The sequence below is a fragment of the Pseudonaja textilis genome, chromosome 15, assembly GCF_049901715.1.
Source record: "Pseudonaja textilis isolate UNSWEBS1 chromosome 15, rPseTex1.2, whole genome shotgun sequence".
NCBI lineage: Eukaryota > Metazoa > Chordata > Lepidosauria > Squamata > Elapidae > Pseudonaja > Pseudonaja textilis.
In genome coordinates, this window is record NC_142004.1 from 1,645,189 (window position 1) to 1,668,561 (window position 23,373).

Sequence of the window (23,373 nt, forward strand, 5' to 3'; positions counted from 1 at the left end):
CAGTTCATTAACTAACGTTAAGGTATCACACAAGTTGCTAAGCTGGAATTTAATCGGGCCGCCACATAAACCAGCAACTTAATGAGGCTGCAAATTTTATGCATGTGCTAATTGTAAAATAATTGTTCGGCCTCAATTCTTACGCACATTTGCTTGGTGGTTCAGCCTGACTCTGCTGCTTATTTTAATGCAGAATCGATATGGATCAAGAGAGCCATTCAGATCCCAGGTAGGCTGTACTTGTGGACCAATTCTATAGGGAAAACCACATAGGTCCTTTTAGGAGAGCAAAACAGAACTGGACTAGTCAAGCCTTCAGTTGGCTTTTAAGTCTACCCCCATGAAAATGCCAACTGGAATTGCTGGTTTACTACAAAGTAGTTAATCTTTCTTGTTTCCTCACCACCACCACCATCTCCATCATGCTTTACAATTTCTTTGTCAGTTGAAATTAAGCACACACAGAATTTTTTATTCGTTCTTATAAATTTAATTTCCTTTTGTGCAATGCACAGAGAATTCACATGAGCACATTGTATAAAAAGTGTACAAAATCTGCAACAGTATATAATCTTTAAGTGTTATGTCACTTAAATGTTATGTTCGTTTCATTTGCTTCTGATAAAGAAAACCACTTGAAATAACTTGCTGGACCAGCTTGTGCACTAGAAGAGGAACAGGCCATCCAAATGATTAAAAAAACAAAAACAAAGCACAGTAATTTGTGAAAAAATATGTGGGGATAAATCTCTTGATGTGTAGACTTTTTAGTTACCAAAGTGGTGTTAAAAAATGAAATCGAATGGAAAAGTCGTTTTATGCTAACCCAGCCAGAGATTTATCAGATATGGCATCCCTGCAATTCACAAAATTTCTAGACAACAAAGAAGCATTTCCCAGACATATTCTGTGCACTAAGAACAGTTCTGCGCTGTCCTTTCATCATCTATATCTCCCTTCCTTCTAAATGGAGATGCTGAACCTGAGGCGTTTTGCATGGAAAATATCTAGGCTTTGAAGGCTATTTAAAATGGGAAGATACCAATGTTGAAAACTAAAGTTATTTCCTCCCCATTTCCTGAGAAATGAGTTATGGGGAAAAAAAATTGAAAAGACAGCTGAGTTACCGAAAAAGGAAAGTGCAAGTAACTTCAAAACAACATGAAGAAAACCATCTTTTTAAAAATAAACAAGGGGAGGTTTTTAAACAAAGGTGGCTTTGTGTTGGGATCAGCCAACCAAAACGACCTGGATTAGCAAGGGAGCCCTTTCACACCTTGTAAACCACAGCTGTGTTTCTGGGGAAAAAAATAAACAGGTTCATTCGTAGTTTGGCTGCCTAAGCATGAGAAATCTGGGCCGTTTTCAATGTTTTTTTTCCAATCCTGGCTCTCTCCTGATATCCCAGTGAGGTAGGCAAGGATAAGCAGGGGAAAGGAGGCACAAAGCCTTCCGGTGATTTTCATGGCTGAGCTGGGTTCGAAACTCTGCTCCCCTCAGACCTTATCCAATAGTATAAACATTGTCTAGTTAAAGAGCCAAGATGATGGCAGGGCCACAAAAGGCGACTTCTGAAAAGCAGGAGGCAAAGCTGATTAACTGGCACACCCTTAACGTATCCACCCTCAACGCCGTAACACAGAGGTGCAACCGACGGTTACTTCTTCTTCCCAAAACCGCGGTATTCCCCGTTCTCGCTTGGAAAGGCATCTCTGATTCGCCACCGGCAACAATTGGGGATCACAGCCCGGGCACCCAGGTCACCCTCGCCAAAGCGCCAGCGAATATACTGCTCGTAAGCGCAGTGCCGGAAGGGTTTACGCCCAGCACCTGTCACATCCAATAAGGGATCTTTGTAGAGGAGAGCGAACTTCAGCACGGGTTCGGACAGGACGAGTTGCACAAACAAAGGCGAAGTGGTGACGCAGGGCCCGTCGGTTTTTCGGCAGCAGAGCCGTTCCCAAATAAGATCTGCCGGCCGGCACTTTCCGCAGCAGCACCAAGAAGGACCCTCCCTTCGGTTTTGGAGGAGCTGCAGCTCTTCTGGGTTTTGCGGGGAGATGGTCCGGTCCCAATACGGAAGTCGGGAAGACTGCATAAAATCGCCTTGGTGCTTCTGTTGGCGAAAAACATCATATTGGTCGGTGGGTGGCGGTTCTTCTCCGAAGGGAGATGCTTGGAAAGGAAGGGAAGTGGGATCGTGTGCCATTTAAGAACAAAACCCTTCCGTGCAACGCAACAGCGTTTCAGCCCCACTTTTTCAGGGATTTGGGAAGATCTTTGGCTAATCTGGAGTAGCAGGAAGGCCGAATAGAGTCCTTTTCTAAATGGCTGGTGCTCGGATTACCGTTCTCAGCATGAGCCACAAAGAGCCTCGTAGGTTGTGGCTTAACCCCAGTTGTGTGTCATCCAGATCTAAACACAGATTCATCTCAAGCCAACTCTTTATAAAACGTGGCTGAAATTGGTTCCTTTAAATTAAGATTACCTGCAACGTTAAGCTTGGAACAACACAGCAAGTAGCTGTGATTGAAAATGAGAATGGTGGTCACTGGAGAAGAGAGACACAACCATGACAATCCAAGCTTTTAGTGTGTTGTTAAACTGTGGCTTTAAGCCTTGGGGTGCATTTAATCGATTCCCAAACCTCTAGGCTGGTACCCCCCGGCCGATAGCTGTGCAAACCCCAATTAACGAATTCCAAACTCACGTCAATAATCCTGCCCTCATTGGTCTGCAAACTGGTCTCCGATAATTTGTCGATCATTAGGATGCCAGGCTCATCAACAAAGGTCACGTAAAACAAAGTCTGTCCAGATTCCAGCCAAAGAAAACCAAAGGAATTACAATTTAGTATTTTACTGGGTAGATCTGATATTCCACTAATTATTAACAGCTCAAAATTCCACCTTGCATCAATGCAAGAAAACTATTTCTCAGGATGGCAAAAACAGAGGCGGGGGAAAGGATATTCTGTATATATCATAACTTGTATCATATCTGCATGCATTACCATATCTCTCCCTTCTAGCACTGATGATGTTGCCTAGTTGGGTCATGAAAGGTCTGCAAGAAAACCACTAAGCTCAGAGAGCACCAAGGACCTCACAGTCTTCCTCCTCCTCTCCACAAATCCCACTCCCTTCAAGCACTGATGATGTCCCCTAGTTGGGTCATGAGATGACTGCAAGAAAACCATGAAATTCAGAGAGCACCAAGGACCCCACAGTACAATTCTGAGCTACATGGGTGCTGCATATCAGTGGTGATGTAACAAGTATTTATCCATCACTGTCTGTATTGCCTTGAAGCCATTAGTAAGTTTATAGGCCACAGGATATTAAAACCATAACATGGTCTGTTCATTTTGTAAGGGAAGAGTTGAGATCCCCACCTGATGCTAAGCAAGACCCTTGTCCATAAGGAATGAGAACACATCCAGAGGTGGGATTCTACCGGTTTGCACCCATTCGCTAGAACCGGTTGTTAATGTTCTATGCAGTTCGGAGAACTGGTTGTTAGAAGAAATTACTGGGCTAATCCTGTAAGGAAGGCAGGAAGGAAACGTTCTGGTGTTGCTTACAGAAACTGCCTCTCTGTTAACCCTTATTGCATTCTTGGCAAGACTAGACTTCCTGTCTCTGGAACTTCTCTGGAGTTTTTTTTCCCTCCTTTGCTAATACTTTACTTGTGTGGAGTGACCATTCAAAGTTACAATGGCACTGAAAAAAGTAACTTATGACCGTTTTTCACACTTACGACTGTTGCAGCATCCCCATAGTCATGAGAGGCCATGAGGAGATGCGTGCCTCGATGTGAGTGATATTGAGTTGGCCACGCCCAGCCAATAACATGACCACCAAGCCACGCCCCAACCACGCCCCAACCACCTAAGCCACGCCCACAGAACTGGTTGTTAAAAATGTTGAATCCCACCCCTGAACACATGTCACATTTAATCATAACTCTTACATATCTTGGTCCCAGCACCTCCTGACACTTTTTATTGTAATAATACTCCTTCACTGGATCAGGTTTGCAACAGCAGGACATAGGAGAAGTGAGCAGACAATCTACTGCTAGCTGTGCCTATAAAGGGAAAAAAAACCGGCAGGATTGTACAGTCTGTTCTTCTAAACACAGAACAAATTTGTAGAATGGTTTTTGAAATTTGGAAACCAGGTATTAGAACCGTTCAACAAAAGCATCCAAAGCTGTTTTTCGAGACAGCTCAGGCGGTCATCCAAATATCAGCACAAAGACCTCCACCCTTAAAACCTGAAGCAAGACATTCACCTCTGAATTCGCCCCGAGACCCTGCAGTAGGAAAGTATCTTACCAGGCCGAAGTAGGAGAGCACTGATCCAATGTACACCACCATCTCAAAGAAGTCAAACTTCCCAGCCTTTGGAAAATGAGAGCAAAAGTGATGACCATCATGTCAGAAGGGTGCCACATTAGGGAAAACTGCGAGGATCTTTCCCTTGCCTTCTCAGGGATACAGGTCCTCCTCGACTTCCAACAAGAACCAGGACGTGTGGCGTTTCCTCTGAGTAGTTCCTTTCTTCTTTCTCACCCGTAGACAGAAATCTTACCAAACTTAACACGGACTATTTGCATCATGAAAGATCTACTCTTGAGAACTTATAAGGAAGAGCCTTCTTTACTCTTCCAACTATCTGATCTGTGTTGCCTGTTGGTCCTCTGGAACACAGCCCCTCCCTCCTTTCCTGGGAATCCAGACTACATTCCACTGCACCAATGGCAGTTCCCACCCGAAGGAGAGGGAAGTGGGAAATATTCAGGATCAAGACTTTAAGAAGATTTAAATTCTCCACATGGGCTGCTAGAGACACACTCCAATTGGGATCTCCAGCCCAGCAACTGACTTACAATCCCACCCAGAGTGGAGAGAGGGTTATTCCTCATTGGAATGATGTGAAGACCTAGGGAAGAAAGCCAAGTGGCGTTTACCGTGCCAAAGATGAGGATGTCGAAACGGATGCCGTAAGCTTTGATCAGGGTCCTTTCCTCCCTTCCACCCGGCTGCTTGTAATACCTGGCAAATCTGGAACAAGCAGACAGGAAGAATTGTTGTACTGTCAGGTTCCTCTGAACTCGATTGTTTTCCTGCAGACGTCTTAATACCAGGCTAGGTAGCATCATCAGTATGGTGGCCCAAGCACTCAAAAGAAGACCCGAGGTGGGATCTATCTGCTGACTGTAGGGGTGCCATGATGGTCCTAAGTGCGAGGACCAGACATAAATCATTTTTTTCAGTGCCGCTGTAGCTAAACAAATGGCTGTTGAGGTCCAAGGTACCTCCCAACTCTGTTCTTAGGATCATCACGTGGAAAAAATAAAACAGAACCTTGAAGATCCTCCCTCCTGATCTGTGACAAAATCACGAGGACTTGAATATCCGTTACCTAAAGTTGTAGCCAGGGTACAAGGCTTCATTGGCTCGTTTGTCATCCAGGCGCCGGAAACCGTAGTTGGGGCTGCAACGGTGGCCCCATTTGTCCAGGTTACAATCCCAGTTAATTTCAATGCCAATGATGCCTCCCTGGGAGAAGATCGTCAGGGAAGTAAATTTGCAAGATGGATTGACCAAGAGAGAGAGAGAGAGAACTTTTAGCAAGCCTTCCTTATTTTCCCCATTTTACAGGCTTTCTGCATGTGAACAAATTGCATTTGCTGCAGCAGCTTGGCAACTTTCTCTTGTCAATTTTTCAAAAAAAAAAAAAAAAGGAAGACAACTTTAAATTTGGTTTGAGTTCTTCTTTTCGCAATCGAATTCAACATTTGCCCTTATTAACTCAGTCGCCCAACTAACAGCAGCAAAATAAATAAATTTTAAAAAAATCAACAAGTCCTCTGGCCACTTTCAAAATGCCACCCACCTGAACGGCCACCTCTGAAAACTTCTCTCCTGCCTCTTGAAGAATGTCCCTCAGACGAAAAATGGGGCAAAGTGGAGCTTTGTGCTTGTTGTATGTACAGGAAATATTAAATTTCGGTGGAATATTTGTTCTGCAGGGAACAATTAGAACAATCTATCAGTGGAAGGACTTGCATTCAGAAGTTGTGATACTCTAACACTGGATGTTTGTAAGAAAAGATTGGACAGTCCTTTGTCCAAAATGGTAGAGGTTCTTCTGCTTGAGAAGCGGGCTGGACTAGAAGATCTCTAAGCTCCCTTTCAATTCTGCTATTCTGTTGTATTATTCAGAAAAGGAGCAGTTTTATCATCCTAAAGAAACAAATGTATATTTTATGAAGCACAGGGTGTCGGAAGACCAAGCATAGATGCTCTTTCAGGAATTTAATGGTTAACACTTATTTCTATTTTGTGGCATGTCCACCCATGCAAACACAGATTCTAGAAGCTCCAGCACATCTTAGCAAATGATCAGGGATCGATTTCCCAGGAAGAGAATACGAGAGTCCCTCCCTTTGAATACAGCCATCCCAAGCCAAGCCCACTTACGTTGTATAATCGAATTTTGGGAAGTGGATGTTGTTTTTTATAAGCACGGTGAAATTCTCAGCACTGTCCAGAATGGCTGGCCTGGAAGGATGAAAAGATCCAAGTCGTTTCTGACTGATTAAATAGTCACGATCACCACTAGGCAATGTAATCATCTTAGCTGGGGAGCCTGGTCAAGAGGCTGGACATTGGGGTCTGCAAAATGCATGCCAGAGACCCGATTGGTTCAAGGATGTCTTCAAGGATGGCCCTCAAAAATGCCCTGCAGTTATTTATTAAGGCAGGGCTATTCAACCTTGAGAACTTTGCGGACTTCAACCCCCAGAATCCTAAGGCTTGTGGACTTCAACCCCCAGAATCCTAAGGGCTTGTGGACTTCAACCCCCAGAATTGTAAGGCTTGTGGACTTCAATTCCCAGCATCGTAAGACTTGTGGACTTCAACCCCCAGAATCCTAAGGCTTGTGGACTTCAACCCCCAGAATCCTAAGGCTTGTGGACTTCAACCCCCAGAATCCTAAGGCTTGTGGACTTCAACTCTCAGAATTCTAAGACTCATAGACTTCAACTCTCAGAACTTTCAGTCTTATGGACGTCAACTCCCAGAATCCCCCCCGCCAGCCATGCTCTCTTGAAGTTCCCAAAGTCGGACACCCCTGTACATTAAGGCAACTAAACAGGGAAGGAGACGTCTTGGATCAAAATTCAGGACAGACTGAAACAGGATACAGGAGCAGCTGAGAAAAGCACCTACGTTGGAGCGGCTTTAGTTGACTCCACAGGACACCAAGCAGAGACTTCACACGTGTTGATGGTTCTGTTATATTTCACACACTTGCCCGTCTGGATGCCTACCGAGGGAAGAGACCCCCATCTCATCAAGGACCCTTACCTGGAGGCCAAACATTTCGTCGGAAAGGAATTTCAAACGGCGAGGGCGAAAAGGAGTCTTGCTTACCATTACCCTGTGGGTCCACTCGACCTTTCATGCAGCTTTTGTCGGTTGTACATACTGCTTTGGCAAAAGGAAACTGAAAGCATAAAACAGGGAAAAATACATCTAGCACAAGATTCCATTTCAGTCTTCCAAATTCACAACCTCAACTTTTTAGGCTTATCAGTTTCTCTCTTTCTCCTAACAAGTTGCATCCGGATAATATTTTCCTATTATCCCGCTTTTTCCATGACCTAGTTTTTCCACCAGGACGGCTCCTCTGGAGTAGCTTATCACAACAGATCTCTTCACAGGTTGGTCTTCTCTCAAATTCCCCTACAATTCACAAAACGCCCTTGTTTTCCACAGCCAACTTATAAACAGGTATAAACTGACATAGCCCAGAGCCTATTTGCCAATTTTCTAGCTGATGGGAAGGAAATAAATCAAAAATATCTTGCCAAGAAGAACGTTGGACTAGTCACGACCTGCTTCGCGCTGTTTATAAACCAGGGAAGTGGGTGGAACACACAAACTAGTACATTATTATATCCCTAGAAATGATTTAAAATTAAATACAAACACATTTACCAAAAATAAATTGCTACCTTTCACCTATTTCACTAAATATTAAGGTCAGGTATGAAATGTTGACTTTGGGTTTTACTGATTGGATAAATTTGTTGCTATAGAAATGGTCAGTACCAATTAGTATGTAATAATAAAAAGTTTGCCTTAAAAGCAAAAAAAGTTTGCCTTCATTCCTAAAAAGTTACGTTTGTAATGCCATGTTACCATCTGCGCTAAAAAGACCTAGAAGTCACTTTTTCTTTCTTTTTTTCCCTTTTTTTCTAGATTACACTTCTTCCTTTTCCCTTTTATCTCTCCTGTTTTTACCACTTTTAAAATTTGTTTTGCATTTAAGCTCTTGGTAAACTTAATACAATCATTATTAATTTTTATTTTTTTAAAAACAGAGCAGGTATGAAACGCTGGTACCTCGGGGCAAAGTCTTTGAGTCTGATTTTCGGTGGTGATGATGTTAGTCAGCACAAAAAAGGAATTCACACCCTAAACGAGCGAAAAGAGAAAGGAAAAAAGTGAATTTAAGTTGGTCTGCTGAAAAACAAATCCATTGCAACGACTTTTTAAGATCTTCTGTGGATTCTTTCGAAAAGAAGCCCAGGAGGACGAAAATGCCAGGTCATGAAGAGGGTTGGGGGTTATCTTTTTTCTCACTACAATTTAGGGGAAGAGAAAGAGGGGTGCCCCCAAAAAATTCTAGGAGAAATTTGGGGTCAAGGTTATGGTAATACAACTCTCAGGCTCAACTCTTTGCTTCACTGCTTCTCCTGATAGTTTTCTCCTCTGGCTTTCCGAAAAAGGACTTAATAATAATAATAATAATAATAATAATAATAATAATAATAATAATAATAATACTTTATTTGCGGTCACAGACTAAGACACAAGTACAACAAAAGAAGAACATTGGAATATTAATCATGAACAATTGGTCACCTGCCCAGGGATGGTATATTCGGCTGTATCCCAAACTCTGTTCTCAGTCTGGGACACCCCCTTCACCTTCACATGCATCGAGCTGATGACCGAATCTTTCTTCTGGTAGCGTCGATCAGCCAACAGGACGATGCTGAAGAAACACAGCGGAAAAGATTTGAGTGGGAAGGTTTGTTTTGTGCCCATGTCACAGAGGGGGTAAACTGAGGTTTAGAAAACTCTCGATTGTCCGTTCAAAGTGGAACAGATCTTGCTTCAGCAAAACATTTTAAGCAAGCTCAGGGAGCACCAGGGACCCCGCAGTCATTGTCCCCCTCCTCTTCCTCCTCCTTTTCACAAATCCCACTCCCTTCTAGCACTGATGATGTTCCCTAGTTGGGTCATGAAACGTCTGCAAGAAAACCACCCAGCTCAGAGAGCACCAAGGACCCCTCAGTTCTCCTTTTTCTTATTCTCTTTTTCCTTCTTTCTGCAAACTCCACTCTCTTCTAGTACTGATAATGTTACCTAGTTGGGTCGTGAAACGTCTGCAAGAAAAGCACCCAGCTCAGAGAGCACCAAGGACTCCACAGTTCAACCCCGAGCTACAAATCTTCTCTTCTATTCCTAATGTAAACAAGATTCCGAGATTTGTGGATTGTTATGCATTCATTTGGCCTGGACTAAAAGCCAGAGGCTGGGTCTTTCAGAGTGACTGGTTACATCCATGTGGGTGGAAAGTTCACCACCAACCGAAGTCACAAAGCTGGACATTGTCTTCTGATAGCTGGAGGAAAACAGCCTCCCCTTGGAAGCCAGGGGATCCCATAAAAGCTTTCTAGATCATTCCAACCTTCTTTTGCTCAACTCAACGAAGACATGTCTCCATTCTTAAGAATCAACTTCTTTCAACACTACTTGAAAATCCATTTTTTTTTCCACGTTCTGTTCAGCCCGCCATCAGAAATCATAGCAACAACACAATGTACAGTGTGTAACTTGAGAAAGTTTGGATACCCTAAAAACGAATGTACGAGATTTTTCCACCGCAAGAGATTCCCAACAATTTCTCTTATTATATTTGGGGGCAGCAAAGTCTGTGTATGTATATATGTATCTCTTCTCGTGCTTGGACACAGGGTTGGACTACAAGGTCCCGTCCAACTCGGTTATTATTCTGCATTCTGTATCCTGCACTCACAACATCTTCCATGCTGGTGGATCAAAGGAAGTTAGTAGATTGAAAATTCCTATCAAAACAGTAGCATTTACAGCCCATTTTTGAGCGGAAACTCTTACCACGGTTGTTATTTAAGATACTGATGTGGAAAGGGGATACCCGGCAACCTAATTCTCCCGCTATGCCTCCCTTCCCCACTGATTTACCCAAATCTTCCCGTTCCAACTTACCTAACATACAGGAAAACCATAAAATGGATTATCGACTTTAGGCTCCCGTACCAAACACTGTAGATGCGCACCACTCTGTTCGTTTCGAATTCGAACACGCTCCTCAGGCATGAACAGGCTGCCATCCTGGAAGGAAAAGAACAAAGATCTGTCTTCTGCTTTTCTGTTCTGCCCAGGAAAAAGAAAAGTGCAACTCCTCAGCCCGGAGCCAGGAAGAACAATTACAAACCACAACCCCCCAAATCTTAAAGGCACAGCAGAGGAAATGAAAGACTGGCAAGTCTTTCCAAAGAGCAATTCCTTTTCCCACCCCCCTCTCTATTCAGGGTTGTCAGGAGAGGGAGCCATTAAAAGCGTTTTATTTGTGGAAAAAGCGTCTTCTTCATTAAAGGGGTTTGATTTGGAGCTGTAATTCCTGGGTTCATGGGAAGGAGAGGCGCTTTCCCTTGCATCTTGGTAGGAAATTAGCTGTACACCAGGGGTGTTGAAGTCTGGCAACTTTAAGACTTGTGGACTTCAACTCCCAGAATTCTCCAGCCAGAACTGTGTTCAACTTCCAGAATTCCCCAGCCAGGAATTCTGGGAGTTGAAGTCCACAGGGTAAAATTTGGCAAGCTTGCACCTCCCTCCTGTACAGTATCTATCTATCTATCTATCTCTCTCTCTCTCTCTCTCTCTATCTATCTATCTGAGACACCCCTTTTATTCTGCACTTTCTTGTTCTCCAATTTCAGCTAAAGTCTTTTGAATGCAAATCCGGGGAGCGGGTGCGTGAATCCAGATCCGATGGGGGTTTCTGCCCAATTTGATTTGGGAAATCCCAATGAGTTTCACTGAGGTTTCCTAATCCTAATTTAACAGATAACGGATAATCGGAGTTGGAAGGGACCTTGTAGGTCATCTAGTCCAACCCCCCCCGCCGCCCAAGCGGGAGACCCTACACCAGTTCTGACAAAGGGCAATCCAACCTCTTCTTTGAAGGTCTCAAGTGAAAGGCTTCCAAGGTGAGAGGGGAAAGAAGGCGAGGCACGTTCTTCCCTGACGAAAGGGGCTCATTAATTCATTTCAATCCCCAAATTGCACCCCGTAACCCAATTCCTAGCTTGCTGGTCTTCTGGTAACCAAACCAGGATGGCTTCAGATAGTTTCTTGGCAGGCAGGTGGCGGTTCTTCACCTTTCTCTTTTGCGGGATTTCCTCGTGGTCTCCCATCCCGAGGTTATCCAAGCCCTCTATAGTCTTTTTCTTTTTCTTTTTTTTGCAAATCACCCCGCTGGGACTCAAAGGCATCTGAGCATCCTCATCCTCGGGGAGCAGCCCCTTCCAGGGGGTGATGCATTCCAATGCAACTCCCCAAAGCTTCCTCCAGCCGGCTGTGGATTCTGGGCGTTGTAGTCCAACTCCTCCTGAGGGCCTGGTCGGGGGAGGGAAGGCCCAGTTCATTCGTCCGCGAGACCATCCGCGACCCCTCCCGAATCGACTCTTCCCTCTTCATTTTTAAGGAAATTCTATTTTTTTTCTTTCCCTTCTTTTTTCCGCTTCCTCGCATCGCGCAGGCGCGGTGGGATCGCGGCTCTTTCCCCTCCACCCCGCCCTTCCCGAGACCTAACCTTGTCCCGCCCTTCATACGTCATCGCCTGGAAGGGGCGTGTCTTCCTCCGCTCAACAAGCCCCGCCTCTCTCCCTCCCTCCCGCTCTGCCGCCATGCTGGTCACGTGCGCAGAACTGGGCCCCGTCGCCTAGCAACCGTCGCTTAAAGGCCTGGGCGGCCCGGCGCTTTTCCCGAGGTGGGGAAGGGGCGCGAGGGGAGGGGAGGTGGGAAGCGGGGCGGTCTTTGCGGGCCTGCTTAAAATTTGGGACCCTCTTCCTTTTAGCCTGAATGGGAAGGGGCTGGGCTTCCCCCACCCCACCACAGGATGCAGTTGGGGGGGACCCCAGGAAGGACTGAGGGGTCTCGGGCCCAAATTGGGAGAGGGGGGGCAAAAAAGGAAAATTGACCTTTATTTTCCTGAGGAGGGAGGGGGAAATGCACCCAAATAGGGCAGTTCCCAATTGCAAGAGGGGTGGACTACAGCTCCCAGAATTCCCCACAGCTGGGGAATTCTGGGAATTGTAGTCCACCCTTCTTGCAGTGGCCCAGTTTGGGAAGCAGCGCAAGGAGGTGGTTGGGCCCCCTTTGGGGGGTCTAAATCCCCCCCAAACCACCCTTTTTTAGGCTGCCGGCTATGTCAGTAGAGTAGTTGAAAGACCCCCGTCCACAATGAGAGGGAGGGGAGGGGGAAAACTTTGCCTTTCATGAAAGGGGTGGTGGGTGCAGCCCCAAAAGGTGCCCAGCCAGGTTGTGGATGGACATAGAATCTTATAAGTGAGCTGGATGGATAAATTAAATAATAATAATAATAATAATAATAATAATAATAATAATAATAATAATAATAATAATAATAATAATAATAATAATAATAAAAATCGAAACATAGGGTTGGAAGAGACCTTGGAGGTCAATCTACTCCAACCCCCCTGGCAAGTGGGAGACCCCCCTCTGAGCATCCTTCCTTGGTGGATACGGCCACCCACCATGGACAAAGGGAATCCAGATAGCCGACCAGGAAGAGAGGAAAAGAAATTCACAACCGATATAACGGAAGAGAAACAACCCTTGCGTTGAAGAAATAGTTTTCTGCATTTAATGGCGTGTTTAAAGAGTCTTTTTTTGGGGGGGGGGGGGTTTGAGCAACTTTAATTAACGTTTAATCAAAATGTAATTGAATTTAATTAATTTTTCGCTTATTTAATTTGTAAGCCTCCCAGAGTCACCTTATAGAGGACATGGGTAGCATAGAAATTCAATCAATCAATAAAAATAACATAGTAAAATGATTAAAAGATGCTTCAGATCATCGAAATGGGGGAATTGGGGGAAGAGCTAGATCTTAACTGGCTTTCTGAAGACTGGCAGAGTTGGGGTCAGGTATGGTTGAAGAAATACCAGATTTGGAAGGCGGGGACTTTTGAGAGTCCTGCCACCACCATCCTCCTTTCCTGTTGCTTTGTGAATTTTGGAGAGAACCCCCTATTAGCAGTGACTTTTTCTCTTTTCCCCTCCTGCAGATACTTTTTCTAGACGCCATCATGAGCGACCAACTGAAATTCATTGTTGAGAAGCTCAACAAAGAGCCCTTCAAAAAGAATTTCAACTTAATCACTTTTGACTCTCTGGAATCAACGCAGCTCTTACAGTTACTGAGTGATGTTCTGGGTGAGATTGATCCCAAGGTACGTCAGACTTTGAACCAGGTGGGAAAAAAATGGGTGCTTGGAAAACTTGGGGGTATTGGCCTTATCACAGTGATGGTGAACCTTTTTCTTCTGGTGTGCCGAAAGCGTGTGCGTGCCGGCACCCACAATGCAATGTGCCCTGCCTCCTCTGTGCATGCATGTGCAACCCACCCACGCCCGCCCTCTTACCTACGCTGCACATGCATGCCTCTCCCAGCTGATTTTCGGCCCATTTGAGGCTGTTTTCGCCCTCCTGGGAGCTCAAAAGAAACCTCTGCAACAGGCCGAAAAATTGGCTTGTTTCGGCACTTCCAGTATTTCCAGAAATAAGCTGGGAGGTGCGCATGCGCAGTGCAGGTAAGTTTGGCTGGGGCTTGCGTGCCCACACAAATGGCTCTGCATGCCACCTGTGGCACAGGTGCCATAGATTCACCATCACCCTGGGTTTTTTTCCTGCATTTTACCAAGCAGGGATGTGAAACTCGATTTCATTGAGGGCCGCATCAGGGTTGTGTTTGACCCCTGGTGTGTGGGGAGCATGACCACCTCGACATCACATGTGTCGGGGTGCCTGTGGTGGGCTGAGCACTCTGCCAGTGAAAATGGGCTCCCAATCTCCCTTTTCGGCTGCAGTGGCTTCCTGCAACCCTCTGACAGTGAAAACGAAGCTCGGGAGGAACATTTCGGCACAGGAACCCCAAATGGTCAGCCATCACTGAACTTGGTAATCCTGGGAATCTTGTTTTTTCCAGCTTTACAGTTACAATTCGATCTGATGGCTTGATCATTTAGACTAGCCTTATCTGAGCCGGCCTCCAGATCTGGCAAAGTCTGGACTGATCAAAACGCTGGATGTTTTCACTAACTTATCTGCAGGCTATCAGGTTGGGGAAGGCTGATGTACCAAAGGCAAGATGTGGCTGGCTTAGTGGTTTGGCTCAAAATGAAGACCCTTTTCTTCATCTTGAGAGAGTCAGACCTGCCTAAGACCATTGAACTCCCATGAATTTAACTATGCCCGTCCTCCAATCACGGAAGGGGGGAAAAAGCACATCTGAGTCCATGATTAATGTTTCCACTTCCTGGATGTTTCCTAGAACATCCCCAGACTGTTAACATTCATTATATTTGATCCCCTTAAGCTGCACATAGTAATGTAGTTTATTGTGTCAGTTATACTTCAACTGTGGTTAAACCTTTCAGCACATCGTTGACATTAGAGAAGAACTGCCAGAACACACAGCGAAACGGATGTTGACCCTGCTCGGCATTCTCAAATACAAACCTCCAGGAGGTACCAGTGACTTGTAAGTAGTAGTAAGTGCTAGTAGTAGAGGTAAAGTATTAAATGTATATGCTGCCTGAGTCCTATAGTTCACAGTTTGTTAAGAAGCATTTTAAAACAAAGGAATAACACAACCCTCTTCACAAAACACACGGTTGTTATAAAATTCAGCTGTTGTTGAACACATTAACATATATTTATACGAAACTTATCTCTTCTAGAGCCACCAGTTTGCTAGCCTACCTGTCACATAATAGTTCACCATTATCCCTCTTCATTCGATAATCTTAATTTTGAAGACTTGGCTGAGGAATTGGGTGTAAGGATAAGGACAATCTCAGAAATCTGTTTTGCATTTATGTTTCCACCTCAGGAAGTTTAAAAACGTAGAGGGGTTAGGGGTTAGGGTTAGGGTTAAAATCGGTTGGATTCCGCTTCCAGGCTAACACCGTTGCTTCGCGGATTTCTTTTGTTCAGGCTGGATTGGACCGCTGCTGCGTATACTGTATTTTTTCAGCCCCATTTAAACATTCTGCTTGACACTAGAGGGTGCTGCTGTTTTAATACAAAGTCCCGGTCTTTTTTTTTTTTTTCCAAAGAGCTTACAATATAAAACAGACAGTTCCTATTTAGGTGATTAATGGCAAACCGGTAGCTGCTTATTAGTTAATTTCCCTGAACTGCAGCCATGACCGTGTGGGGGAATTTGCCAGGTTTATCTGAAGAGGATGGCATTTAGCATGGTCCCAGGGCTAAATTAAATCGGGCACGTGGTGCTGTGGCCAGCTTTTACAGGCAACCTCCCAGGCACGGCTGCTGAAAAGGGAGATTTGAATGCATTTGTCTGAATAGATAATGGGCTGGCCCTTCATCAAGGCAGTCTGTGAGAGCAGCTGGGGATGACACCTGGAAGCATAGAAAAATTACCCGCCCTTTTGGAAAATGTAGAAAAAGCTGAGAAAAATTGGGAGACAGGTTGATTGATGAAGAATCAGACAAGAAACCGTTGTCTTTGAGGTTGAAAACCTCAGAGTTTAACTGCTTTAACTGACCCTTAGCCTTTTGATAACTGGGCAAGAAACTAACTCTTGGCTACCATTATTTTAAACCTTTGAATGATTTTATTCCCGTTATCGCAGGAGCACCTTCCGTCAAGGCTTAGTGACGGGAAGCAAGCCCGTCATTCACCCTGTCCTGCACTGGCTCCTTCAGAGGACCAATGAGCTCAAGAAAAGGGCCTACCTGGCCCGCTTTCTGATCAAGATTGATGTGCCAACCGAGTTCCTTCAGGACGACACAGTGGCTGATACCAACAGACAGGTAGCCTTGATCATGTATTTCTCATCCCTCCTGCAAGAAAGCTAGGCACACACACAAAAATCATTCCAATGGCGGCTTGTAAGGCAGGTTGAACCAAAGGCAGGTCAGGGATAATCACCTCTTTGGGTTTCTTTAAATGTGTCGTGCTTGATAAGTTTCCATCTGCTGAGGTAAGACCTAGGATTTTGCTCTGTTAGGTCTTAATGTATATATTTGGTATATACATTAATACATAACAGTTATGCATGAAAGTATATATTTTATTTAGGGGGGACTAGAAATCGTGTTTTTATGTCATCTAATTGCAAAAAAAGTATGTGTACATTTGTTTTTCTGTGCTTTGTTCTCTAAATTCAGGACAAAGGTGCTTTGGGATTTAATTTATAAGGTTCGATCTCTAAAATGGGTCATTTCAAGAAACAACATACATCTATTAATTTGTTCACCTGTGGTTAGATCAGGGATCCCTGGGGGGTATAACTCAAGCATGACTGTGTTCAGAGTTAATGGATTATAGTTTTGGCATTAAAAATCATCTTTTTCTCTTTGGCAGTACGAAGAACTGATGGAAGCTTTCAAAAGCTTACATAAAGAATGTGAACAGCTCAAGACCTCTGGCTTTTCAACGGCAGAAATAAGAAGGGTAACAAAATGTTGAGATTTCTAAATGTTTGAGATTGAAATCTGAAAATGAACATAACATTTCTCAAAACAGGCAAAGTCACTTCGGTCTAAATTTACATGGTCCTCCAGCTCAGAAATATTTTACAAGCCCACTGCCAATTCACAACTGCTTTGTTCCCTGAGGTTGGGACAAATTGAGAATGGAAGCCCCTGAGAATTTATAAGCCATAAATCTTGGTGCCATTTCTTCACCTCTACAAATTCTGTAAACAGGAATGTCCAGCCTTGGCAACTTTAAGAGCTGTGGACTTCCAGTCTCAGAACTCCTCATCTAGCATGACTGGCTAGGGAATTCTGGGATCACAGATCTTAAAAGTTGCCAAATTTGGACACCCTGGCATGACATAAGGCCGAATTCCTCCTGAATATTATAAGATACGGGAACTATTTTATCGGTGATAGAGAAAAAATATGAAAGCTAGAAATAGCCAATAGAGTAGTGAAATATAGAAAATAGTTTTATAAAATTAAACGTTAAGGAGTGTTATAGTAATGGAGATATTGTGTATATTAATAAGATTAAAGAATTAATACCAAAGTAATGAACATGGATGTAAGTTTTAATTGTTACTGCACAAGGTATTTGAAGTCGGACGACACACCCATTAAATGGAAGGTGAATTGTATGTACCTTAAATAAAATAATAATAATAATAAAATAATAATAATAATTCCTCCTTTGAACACAGTGAGTTTATTCTAATTAACGCACCCAAAGTAATATAATTAGAATCCTGAGCTGAATTCACTGACATTCTCTTTGTGGGGATTTTTGATTTGCTGGGCTGAATGGTTCCTCCACGCTTCTAATATGCCACCCGATTTGCGTCTTGTGTCACTACTAGGATATCACCGCAATGGAAGAGGAGAAGGATCAGCTGGTGAAGCGAGTAGAACGGCTGAGGAAGCGGGTGAGTAAGTAGGCGGCTAAGTAGGGTGGCCCGAGTCCCCCCCCCTCCACCCCTCGGCCTGCGGGAATGCAAACAAGAATTAAGGTTTACAAGCTGTGAGTCTGGAGGAGGCATCGGATGTCTCCCAGGAGGAGAAGCCAACCTTCTCCAGGCAGGGCTCCAGAACTTCTAAAGAACTTGAGCCCAACGACACGGAGGGAGGAGGAGGAAGAGGAGACGACAGCTCCTCGAAGTCTTGAGGATAGGAAGGAAGGATGGCGCGAACTTGTAAGACACCCGATCCCTCAGATGGCTTTCTCGGCTCACCCACTTGGCTTGTCCCCTTGCTCCAAAGGTGGAGTCGGTGCAGAACCATCAGCGGATGCTTGAAACGGCCCGGCAGCTTCGGGTGGAGAAAGAGCAGGAGGAAAACCTCACCCAGCAGAAGCAAGAGCAGAAAAACCAGGTAAGGCTCTCCCGTTCAAGGAATTCTTGGGGTTCCCCCCCACCCACCCCCCAGAGACGCCGGCTTTCTTATTGGTTCAATACAGGTAGTCCTCCGCTTGCAACAGTTCCTTTAGCGGTGGACACGACAACGGCCCTGAAAAAAAAGTGACTTTCTGGCCGTTTTTCCACACCTCCAACCGTTGGCAGCGTCACGTGAACCAAATTCAGACACTTGGCAAGGGACTCACAGTTATGACGGTTGCCAAGTCCCAGGGGAATCACCTGATCCCCATTTAGGACCTTCTGACAAACTCACTTAACAACCATGCGAACTTAATCACTGCAGCAAAGAAGGTCGTAAAGTAGAACAAAACTCACTTAGCCGCTGTTTCACTTAGCAACAGACATTTTGGGGCTCAATTGTGGTCCTAAGCCGAGGACTACCTATATTCCTTTTTTCCCCCCCAAAAAAACTGGTTCTAAACCTCCCAAGAATCTTTATTCTTGGGAAGAAATCGGGGTTCACTTTAACTCCCTCCCTGCTTCCTCATACCAGACCTTGGGGAGCAGGGGCCTTGCTTGCCAGCCTTTGAGATGACAGGCTCATCATCATCACTTGACCTCTCTAGGAAGGCTTTCTCCATGGTGCTTCGCCAGCACGATGTTAACCAGGTCCATTTAAAGAGAGAGAGAGAGAGAGAGAGAGAGAGAAAAGCTTTTGCGCAGAGTTGGCACAACAGGTGGACAGTTTGTCTTGCCAATTCTGCCATTTCAATGTCTCCTGATTCCTGGGAGGGAACAGAGAGCCCTTTGTATGCGTCCTCCATCTATTTAGCGGTTCTTTCGCAGAGGTTTCCTCTTTGTTTGGCATGAAGCTATCTTATTTCCAAAGAATCGGGGTGGAGGAATAACCTCTCACCACCCCCACCCGTGCTTATTTTCTCGCCCCCCCTCCCCCCCAGCTTTTTCACGCAGAGCAGCGGCTACACCGAGTTCAGCTTCAGCTCAAGGATATGCGTCATGCAGCCGTGGATTCAAAGCCAGAAAGTAAGTCTTGGAGTCTTCCCCATCCACCCTCCTCGACGCACAAATATACTCTTTGTCTTCCGCCCAAAACACGCACTTAAAAAAACACTGCATAAAAAAAAGCAAAAGTTGTAATTTCTCCCCTCCCCCTCTGAATTTACATTTTCATTTTCTGAGTTATTCTTGGTGCAATTTCACAGCTTTCTATTTCTGTTTGTCTCGGAGAATCCTATCTCCGCGAAGGATTAATCCTGGGTGTTTAAAAAAAAACAAAAAAACCCCCAACCAACAGATTGACCTGCTCAAAGACAGCCCCGTTATCCTATTTTTAAAACTTAACCTCTGAAATATTGCCTTTCCTCTTGGGTTCTAGCAGGCCTGCATAGTTTAGCGCAAGCTAGACTAAGATATGGCTCAGGTCTTTCCTGCTAAGAACCGATGACATCAGCTGTTGATAGAGCTGAATAACACTGAGTGATGGTCCATCTCAGATTAAAGTACTTTAAAGTTGCCTGGATTTTCAGCTGGAGCGTTTTAAGTCATCACTGCGGAGAGGCAGAAGGCAGAGAAGTCCGGTGGGGATCCCAATTAGCCGCCTGAACTTTTCTGCAACAGCGGAGGAAGGAGCCTGCAGTCTTCGGCACTCAAAGGGTGCTTTCTTCAAGAGGCCCCTGGGCTTCCTGGTTTTTCTCTGAAAACGTTTCGCTTCTCGGACAAGAAGCTTCTTCAGCTCAGTGACAACAGAAGTATTGGGACAAGTTGCAGAATTTGTGAAGAAGGCACAACTAACCCAGAGCCGAAGAAGCTTCTTGGATGAGAAGCGAAACGTCTTCAGAGAAAAACCAGAAAGTCCAGTTGTTTCTTGAAAAAAGCACCTTTGGGACAGGTGGATGGCAGAGAATCTCCATATACGGTCTTCACAACTGTTTATTTGGGGGGGGGGGGTAAGCCGAGATTATATACGCTGTATATACCTTTGGATGAATGCAATCAGAAGCCCTAAATCTTACGTTAGGCCTCAATCCTGCTGCAGAAAAAAAAAAAAATTTCCTGTCAAAAAGTGGAAACCACTCGTGTTTATAGTATCAACAGAACCACTTAAATATTTGATCCTTTTCCCTGTTTGGTATCAACACAAGGATTAGAAGAATTAGGTCCAGGAATGCCAAAACCCCCCAAAAATCAACAGCTCCCATTTATTTTACAGAAGGTTGACGGGAGCTTTCCAAATATCATCAACAAACGTTCTGACTTCTGAATTTCACATTGACGTAAACAGCAAGGAGTAATTCTAAAGAGAGTTTCCGTGTCAGGCGTCTTCTAAAGAGGACCTAGAGAATTATGCCCAGCTACATTGGTGACTTAATCTTCACTGGCATTGGAAGCATCACCTGGGTTTTTTTGTAATTTTTTAAAATAACTTACAATACGTTTGTAGCAGCCCACCCCCCGAATAAATCATTTACCATTGCTGTCTGGCTGGGGAATTCTGGGAATTGAAATCTACGCCATCTTAAAAGTGCCAGAGTTGAGAAATGCTGACCTGAGCAAACCATAGTTCCGGTCCGGCCTCTTAGCTAGCATTCTATCCTGGTTCTCCGATGTAGCGACGGGGGAGGTTTTCCCTGGATGACATTTGGTGTAGTTTTGCACGCAAACGGCAAGCCACCCCCCGCCCCGGGGGCCTTAAGGCTCAGGAGAGAAGCGCTACCCGTCTTGAACTGAACCACAGGCAGTTGGATGGAGACGGCCACGTCTTCCTCTCTCCAGCTTGAGCACATTCCTTAGTGCAGCCTCGCAAAAAAAAAAAAAACAGCCTGCCTGTCTGGGCAGATCCGCTCTTTTCTTTCTTCTAAGAAAAGGTGGGGGGAAAAAAACCCGACTCCGGATGAATACGAACTCGCAGCTTTGCGCACGTAATGATGCCGCTGGCAAAATGGCCCTCGAGGGACCTGAAGCCCCAGGCAGGGCCTGGCTTTAGACACTCGACAAAGAAACACTGGGGAGAAAAGAGATTATGAGAGATAACAGAAAACCCTGAAGTGCATTTTATTTTTTTTATTTTATTTTTCTCCTCTAGCCTCCTTGCGAAAGTCAGGATTCTTTGAAGAGGCTCGGTCAAACTTGGGTGGGGGGGAAACTAGGATGGCTCTCGGTCCCCCCCGGGGTGGGGGGGCTAATCTGAGAGTCTGAAGTGGGCAGTTTTCAAAGGAGACCCTCCCTGTGTGCATTTGGGATCAGTGACAGGATTCATTGGGTGACTCAGGACCACTTACCGCAATCGACAGAGAGAAGCTGGCATGTAATTTTTTGTCCCTCTCTGAAAATGCAAGCCTAACCTGCTTCCCGAAGCAAAGAAATGGGATAGTTTGTGGTCTTGGCTTAGGGGAGGAGAAACGAGCGTCCATGAAATATCAAACCGACCCCAGAAAAACAGGACTAAAAGCTGTAACCTAATTCCGGTTGGCGCAATCCATTCCTTAACAAGCCACGATGACGTGCTGCGTTCTAATCGTAAGCCGTGTCTCCCAAAGCTACCAAAGCCGAGTAAAACTGAAGTAGAAAAATGCTGCGGGTGTCATAGGATGGAAGCCCCCCCGTATCTCTCCGACTTTTGCAGGTTGCGATGTTTCCACGCTTAGGGACTCTGCTTTGGGTTCCTGTGGCCTGTTCAAACCCACAAAGTAGACAAGTTTCTTATTTTGTCCAAAAAATAGCTTGTCTGGTGTGAATTTCAACTCCCAGATTTCTCCAACTTTCTTCTAGTTGCCAAGGTTGAGAAAATTGGTTTAGGCTGAAAATGTTTCCTCCATCTTCTATCCCTGTTCAGAAAATGGAGGGGAAAAAAAATGGACACCTCTCCCTACAAAAATCTACGCGCTTTTAGGATTTCCCCGGCTTACTTTTTATCTGCTAGCATGTTGTATATTTATCTCTGCCAATTGAAACCTGGGGGCCTCCTTCCTTATTGGTTCCCACAGAAATTAACGCGATCTGCTGCTAAATTAGCTGGGTCTAAATTACAGTTATTACAGCCTGACGCTAAATGGCCCTTCTCCTCCCTTTGTTTAGACACATGCAGATGTGAGGGTTTTGTTCTGCTTTGTTGTTCAGGCTTAATGAAGAGTCTAGAAGAAGAGACCAAGTTCAACACTTACTTGGTCTCCGAGAAATTTCCCAGAGAGCTGGAAACGAAGAAACAGTCCTTGCTTCTCCTGCAGAAAGTGGTGGCCGAGCCAGCCATGGGCCAGTCGGATCTCAACGAGTTGGAAACCAAAGTAAGTGGGCAGGGAAATAAATAGCCCTGATGAGGTTGCCTAGTTGGGTCACAAAACGTCTGCAAGAAAACAAGCTGTACGGTTTGCCAATTGCACCCTGGCCAATAGGACAACACTCCAGAGGATTAACGTCATTGCCCAGAGGATCCTGGGTTGCCCTCTCCCCTCTTTGGAAGAGCTTTATAGCTTCCGCTGCCTTAAGAAAGTTCAAAACATTCTCAAAGATCCATCTCATCCTGGGCACCCTTTTTTTTTTTGAACTATTACCATCTGGCAGGCGGTACAGAATAATAATAAAAACAAGGACAAATAGGCTGAAAAACAGCTTCTATCCCAGGGCAGGAACTATACTGAATTCTCCTGTATAGTGCAATATGAATGCAATATCAGGGGTTTTAAATTGAATGTATAGAATGTGAAGAATGGGTGTTTGTGTTTTATTTTTATAGTTATAATGTACACCGAAGATGGTGTTCGATTCCGTTGTACGAGGTGCAATGACAATAAAGTAAACTAACTAACTAACTAACTAACTAACCAGGGTCAGAGAGCATCAAGGATCCCACAATCCTCCACTCCACCAACTCCCCTCCCTTTTAGCCCTGATGATGTTACCTAGTTGGGTCATGAAACTTCTGCAAGAAAACCACCCGTCGCAGAGAACACCAAGAACTGTACAATAATAATAATAACCCTTCCCCTTCCCTTGACTAAAGGCCATTCCTTCTATAGAGAGAGTTGCTATTATTCTTTTTCAGGGGGGCACCTCTGGCCAGATGGCCTTGGGAAGCCTGCCAGTAAGAGGGGTACGTAAGAGTGGATATATTTGGAG

General features: G+C 44.8%; 2 protein-coding genes across 2 annotated transcripts in view; one reads left to right on the forward strand and one right to left on the reverse strand.

Annotated features, from left to right (window-relative positions):
* Positions 1-483: 483 nt before the first annotated feature.
* On the reverse strand, positions 484-11,831 carry P2RX7 (purinergic receptor P2X 7). The gene is made up of 14 exons (XM_026719439.2): positions 11,509-11,831; positions 10,334-10,459; positions 8,945-9,077; positions 8,423-8,494; positions 7,448-7,520; positions 7,244-7,340; positions 6,491-6,571; positions 5,904-6,033; positions 5,430-5,566; positions 4,975-5,068; positions 4,340-4,405; positions 3,973-4,089; positions 2,711-2,809; positions 484-2,116 (listed from the first exon to the last, which is right to left on the reverse strand). Exons 2-14 carry the CDS (start codon positions 10,456-10,458, stop codon positions 1,658-1,660), a joined length of 1,683 nt encoding a protein of 560 aa, XP_026575224.1. The 5' UTR covers position 10,459; positions 11,509-11,831; the 3' UTR covers positions 484-1,657.
* Positions 11,832-12,002: 171 nt separating this feature from the next.
* Positions 12,003-23,373, forward strand: part of IFT81 (intraflagellar transport 81) — a 30,523-nt gene continuing 19,152 nt past the window's right edge. Inside the window, exons 1-9 of the mRNA XM_026719387.2 lie at positions 12,003-12,119; positions 13,444-13,608; positions 14,815-14,918; positions 16,036-16,216; positions 16,770-16,859; positions 17,746-17,811; positions 18,146-18,256; positions 19,200-19,284; positions 22,378-22,541. Of these exons, the coding sequence (XP_026575172.1) occupies positions 13,465-13,608; positions 14,815-14,918; positions 16,036-16,216; positions 16,770-16,859; positions 17,746-17,811; positions 18,146-18,256; positions 19,200-19,284; positions 22,378-22,541 (945 nt within the window). The 5' untranslated portion in view covers positions 12,003-12,119; positions 13,444-13,464. The remainder of the gene's footprint in view (positions 12,120-13,443; positions 13,609-14,814; positions 14,919-16,035; positions 16,217-16,769; positions 16,860-17,745; positions 17,812-18,145; positions 18,257-19,199; positions 19,285-22,377; positions 22,542-23,373) is intronic.

Excerpts from the sequence above, each read along its gene's own strand:
- P2RX7 (XM_026719439.2), bottom strand. The coding sequence starts at position 10,458 with ATGGCAGCCTGTTCATGCCTGAGGAGCGTGTTCGAATTCGAAACGAAC. Across the intron at positions 7,341-7,447 it reads AGTGGACCCACAGGGTAATG|GCATCCAGACGGGCAAGTGT; the intron begins GTAAGCAAGACT and ends TTCCCTCGGTAG. Across the intron at positions 2,810-3,972 it reads AGGTGCTGGGACCAAGATAT|ACTTTGTTTTACGTGACCTT; the intron begins GTAAGAGTTATG and ends GAATCTGGACAG.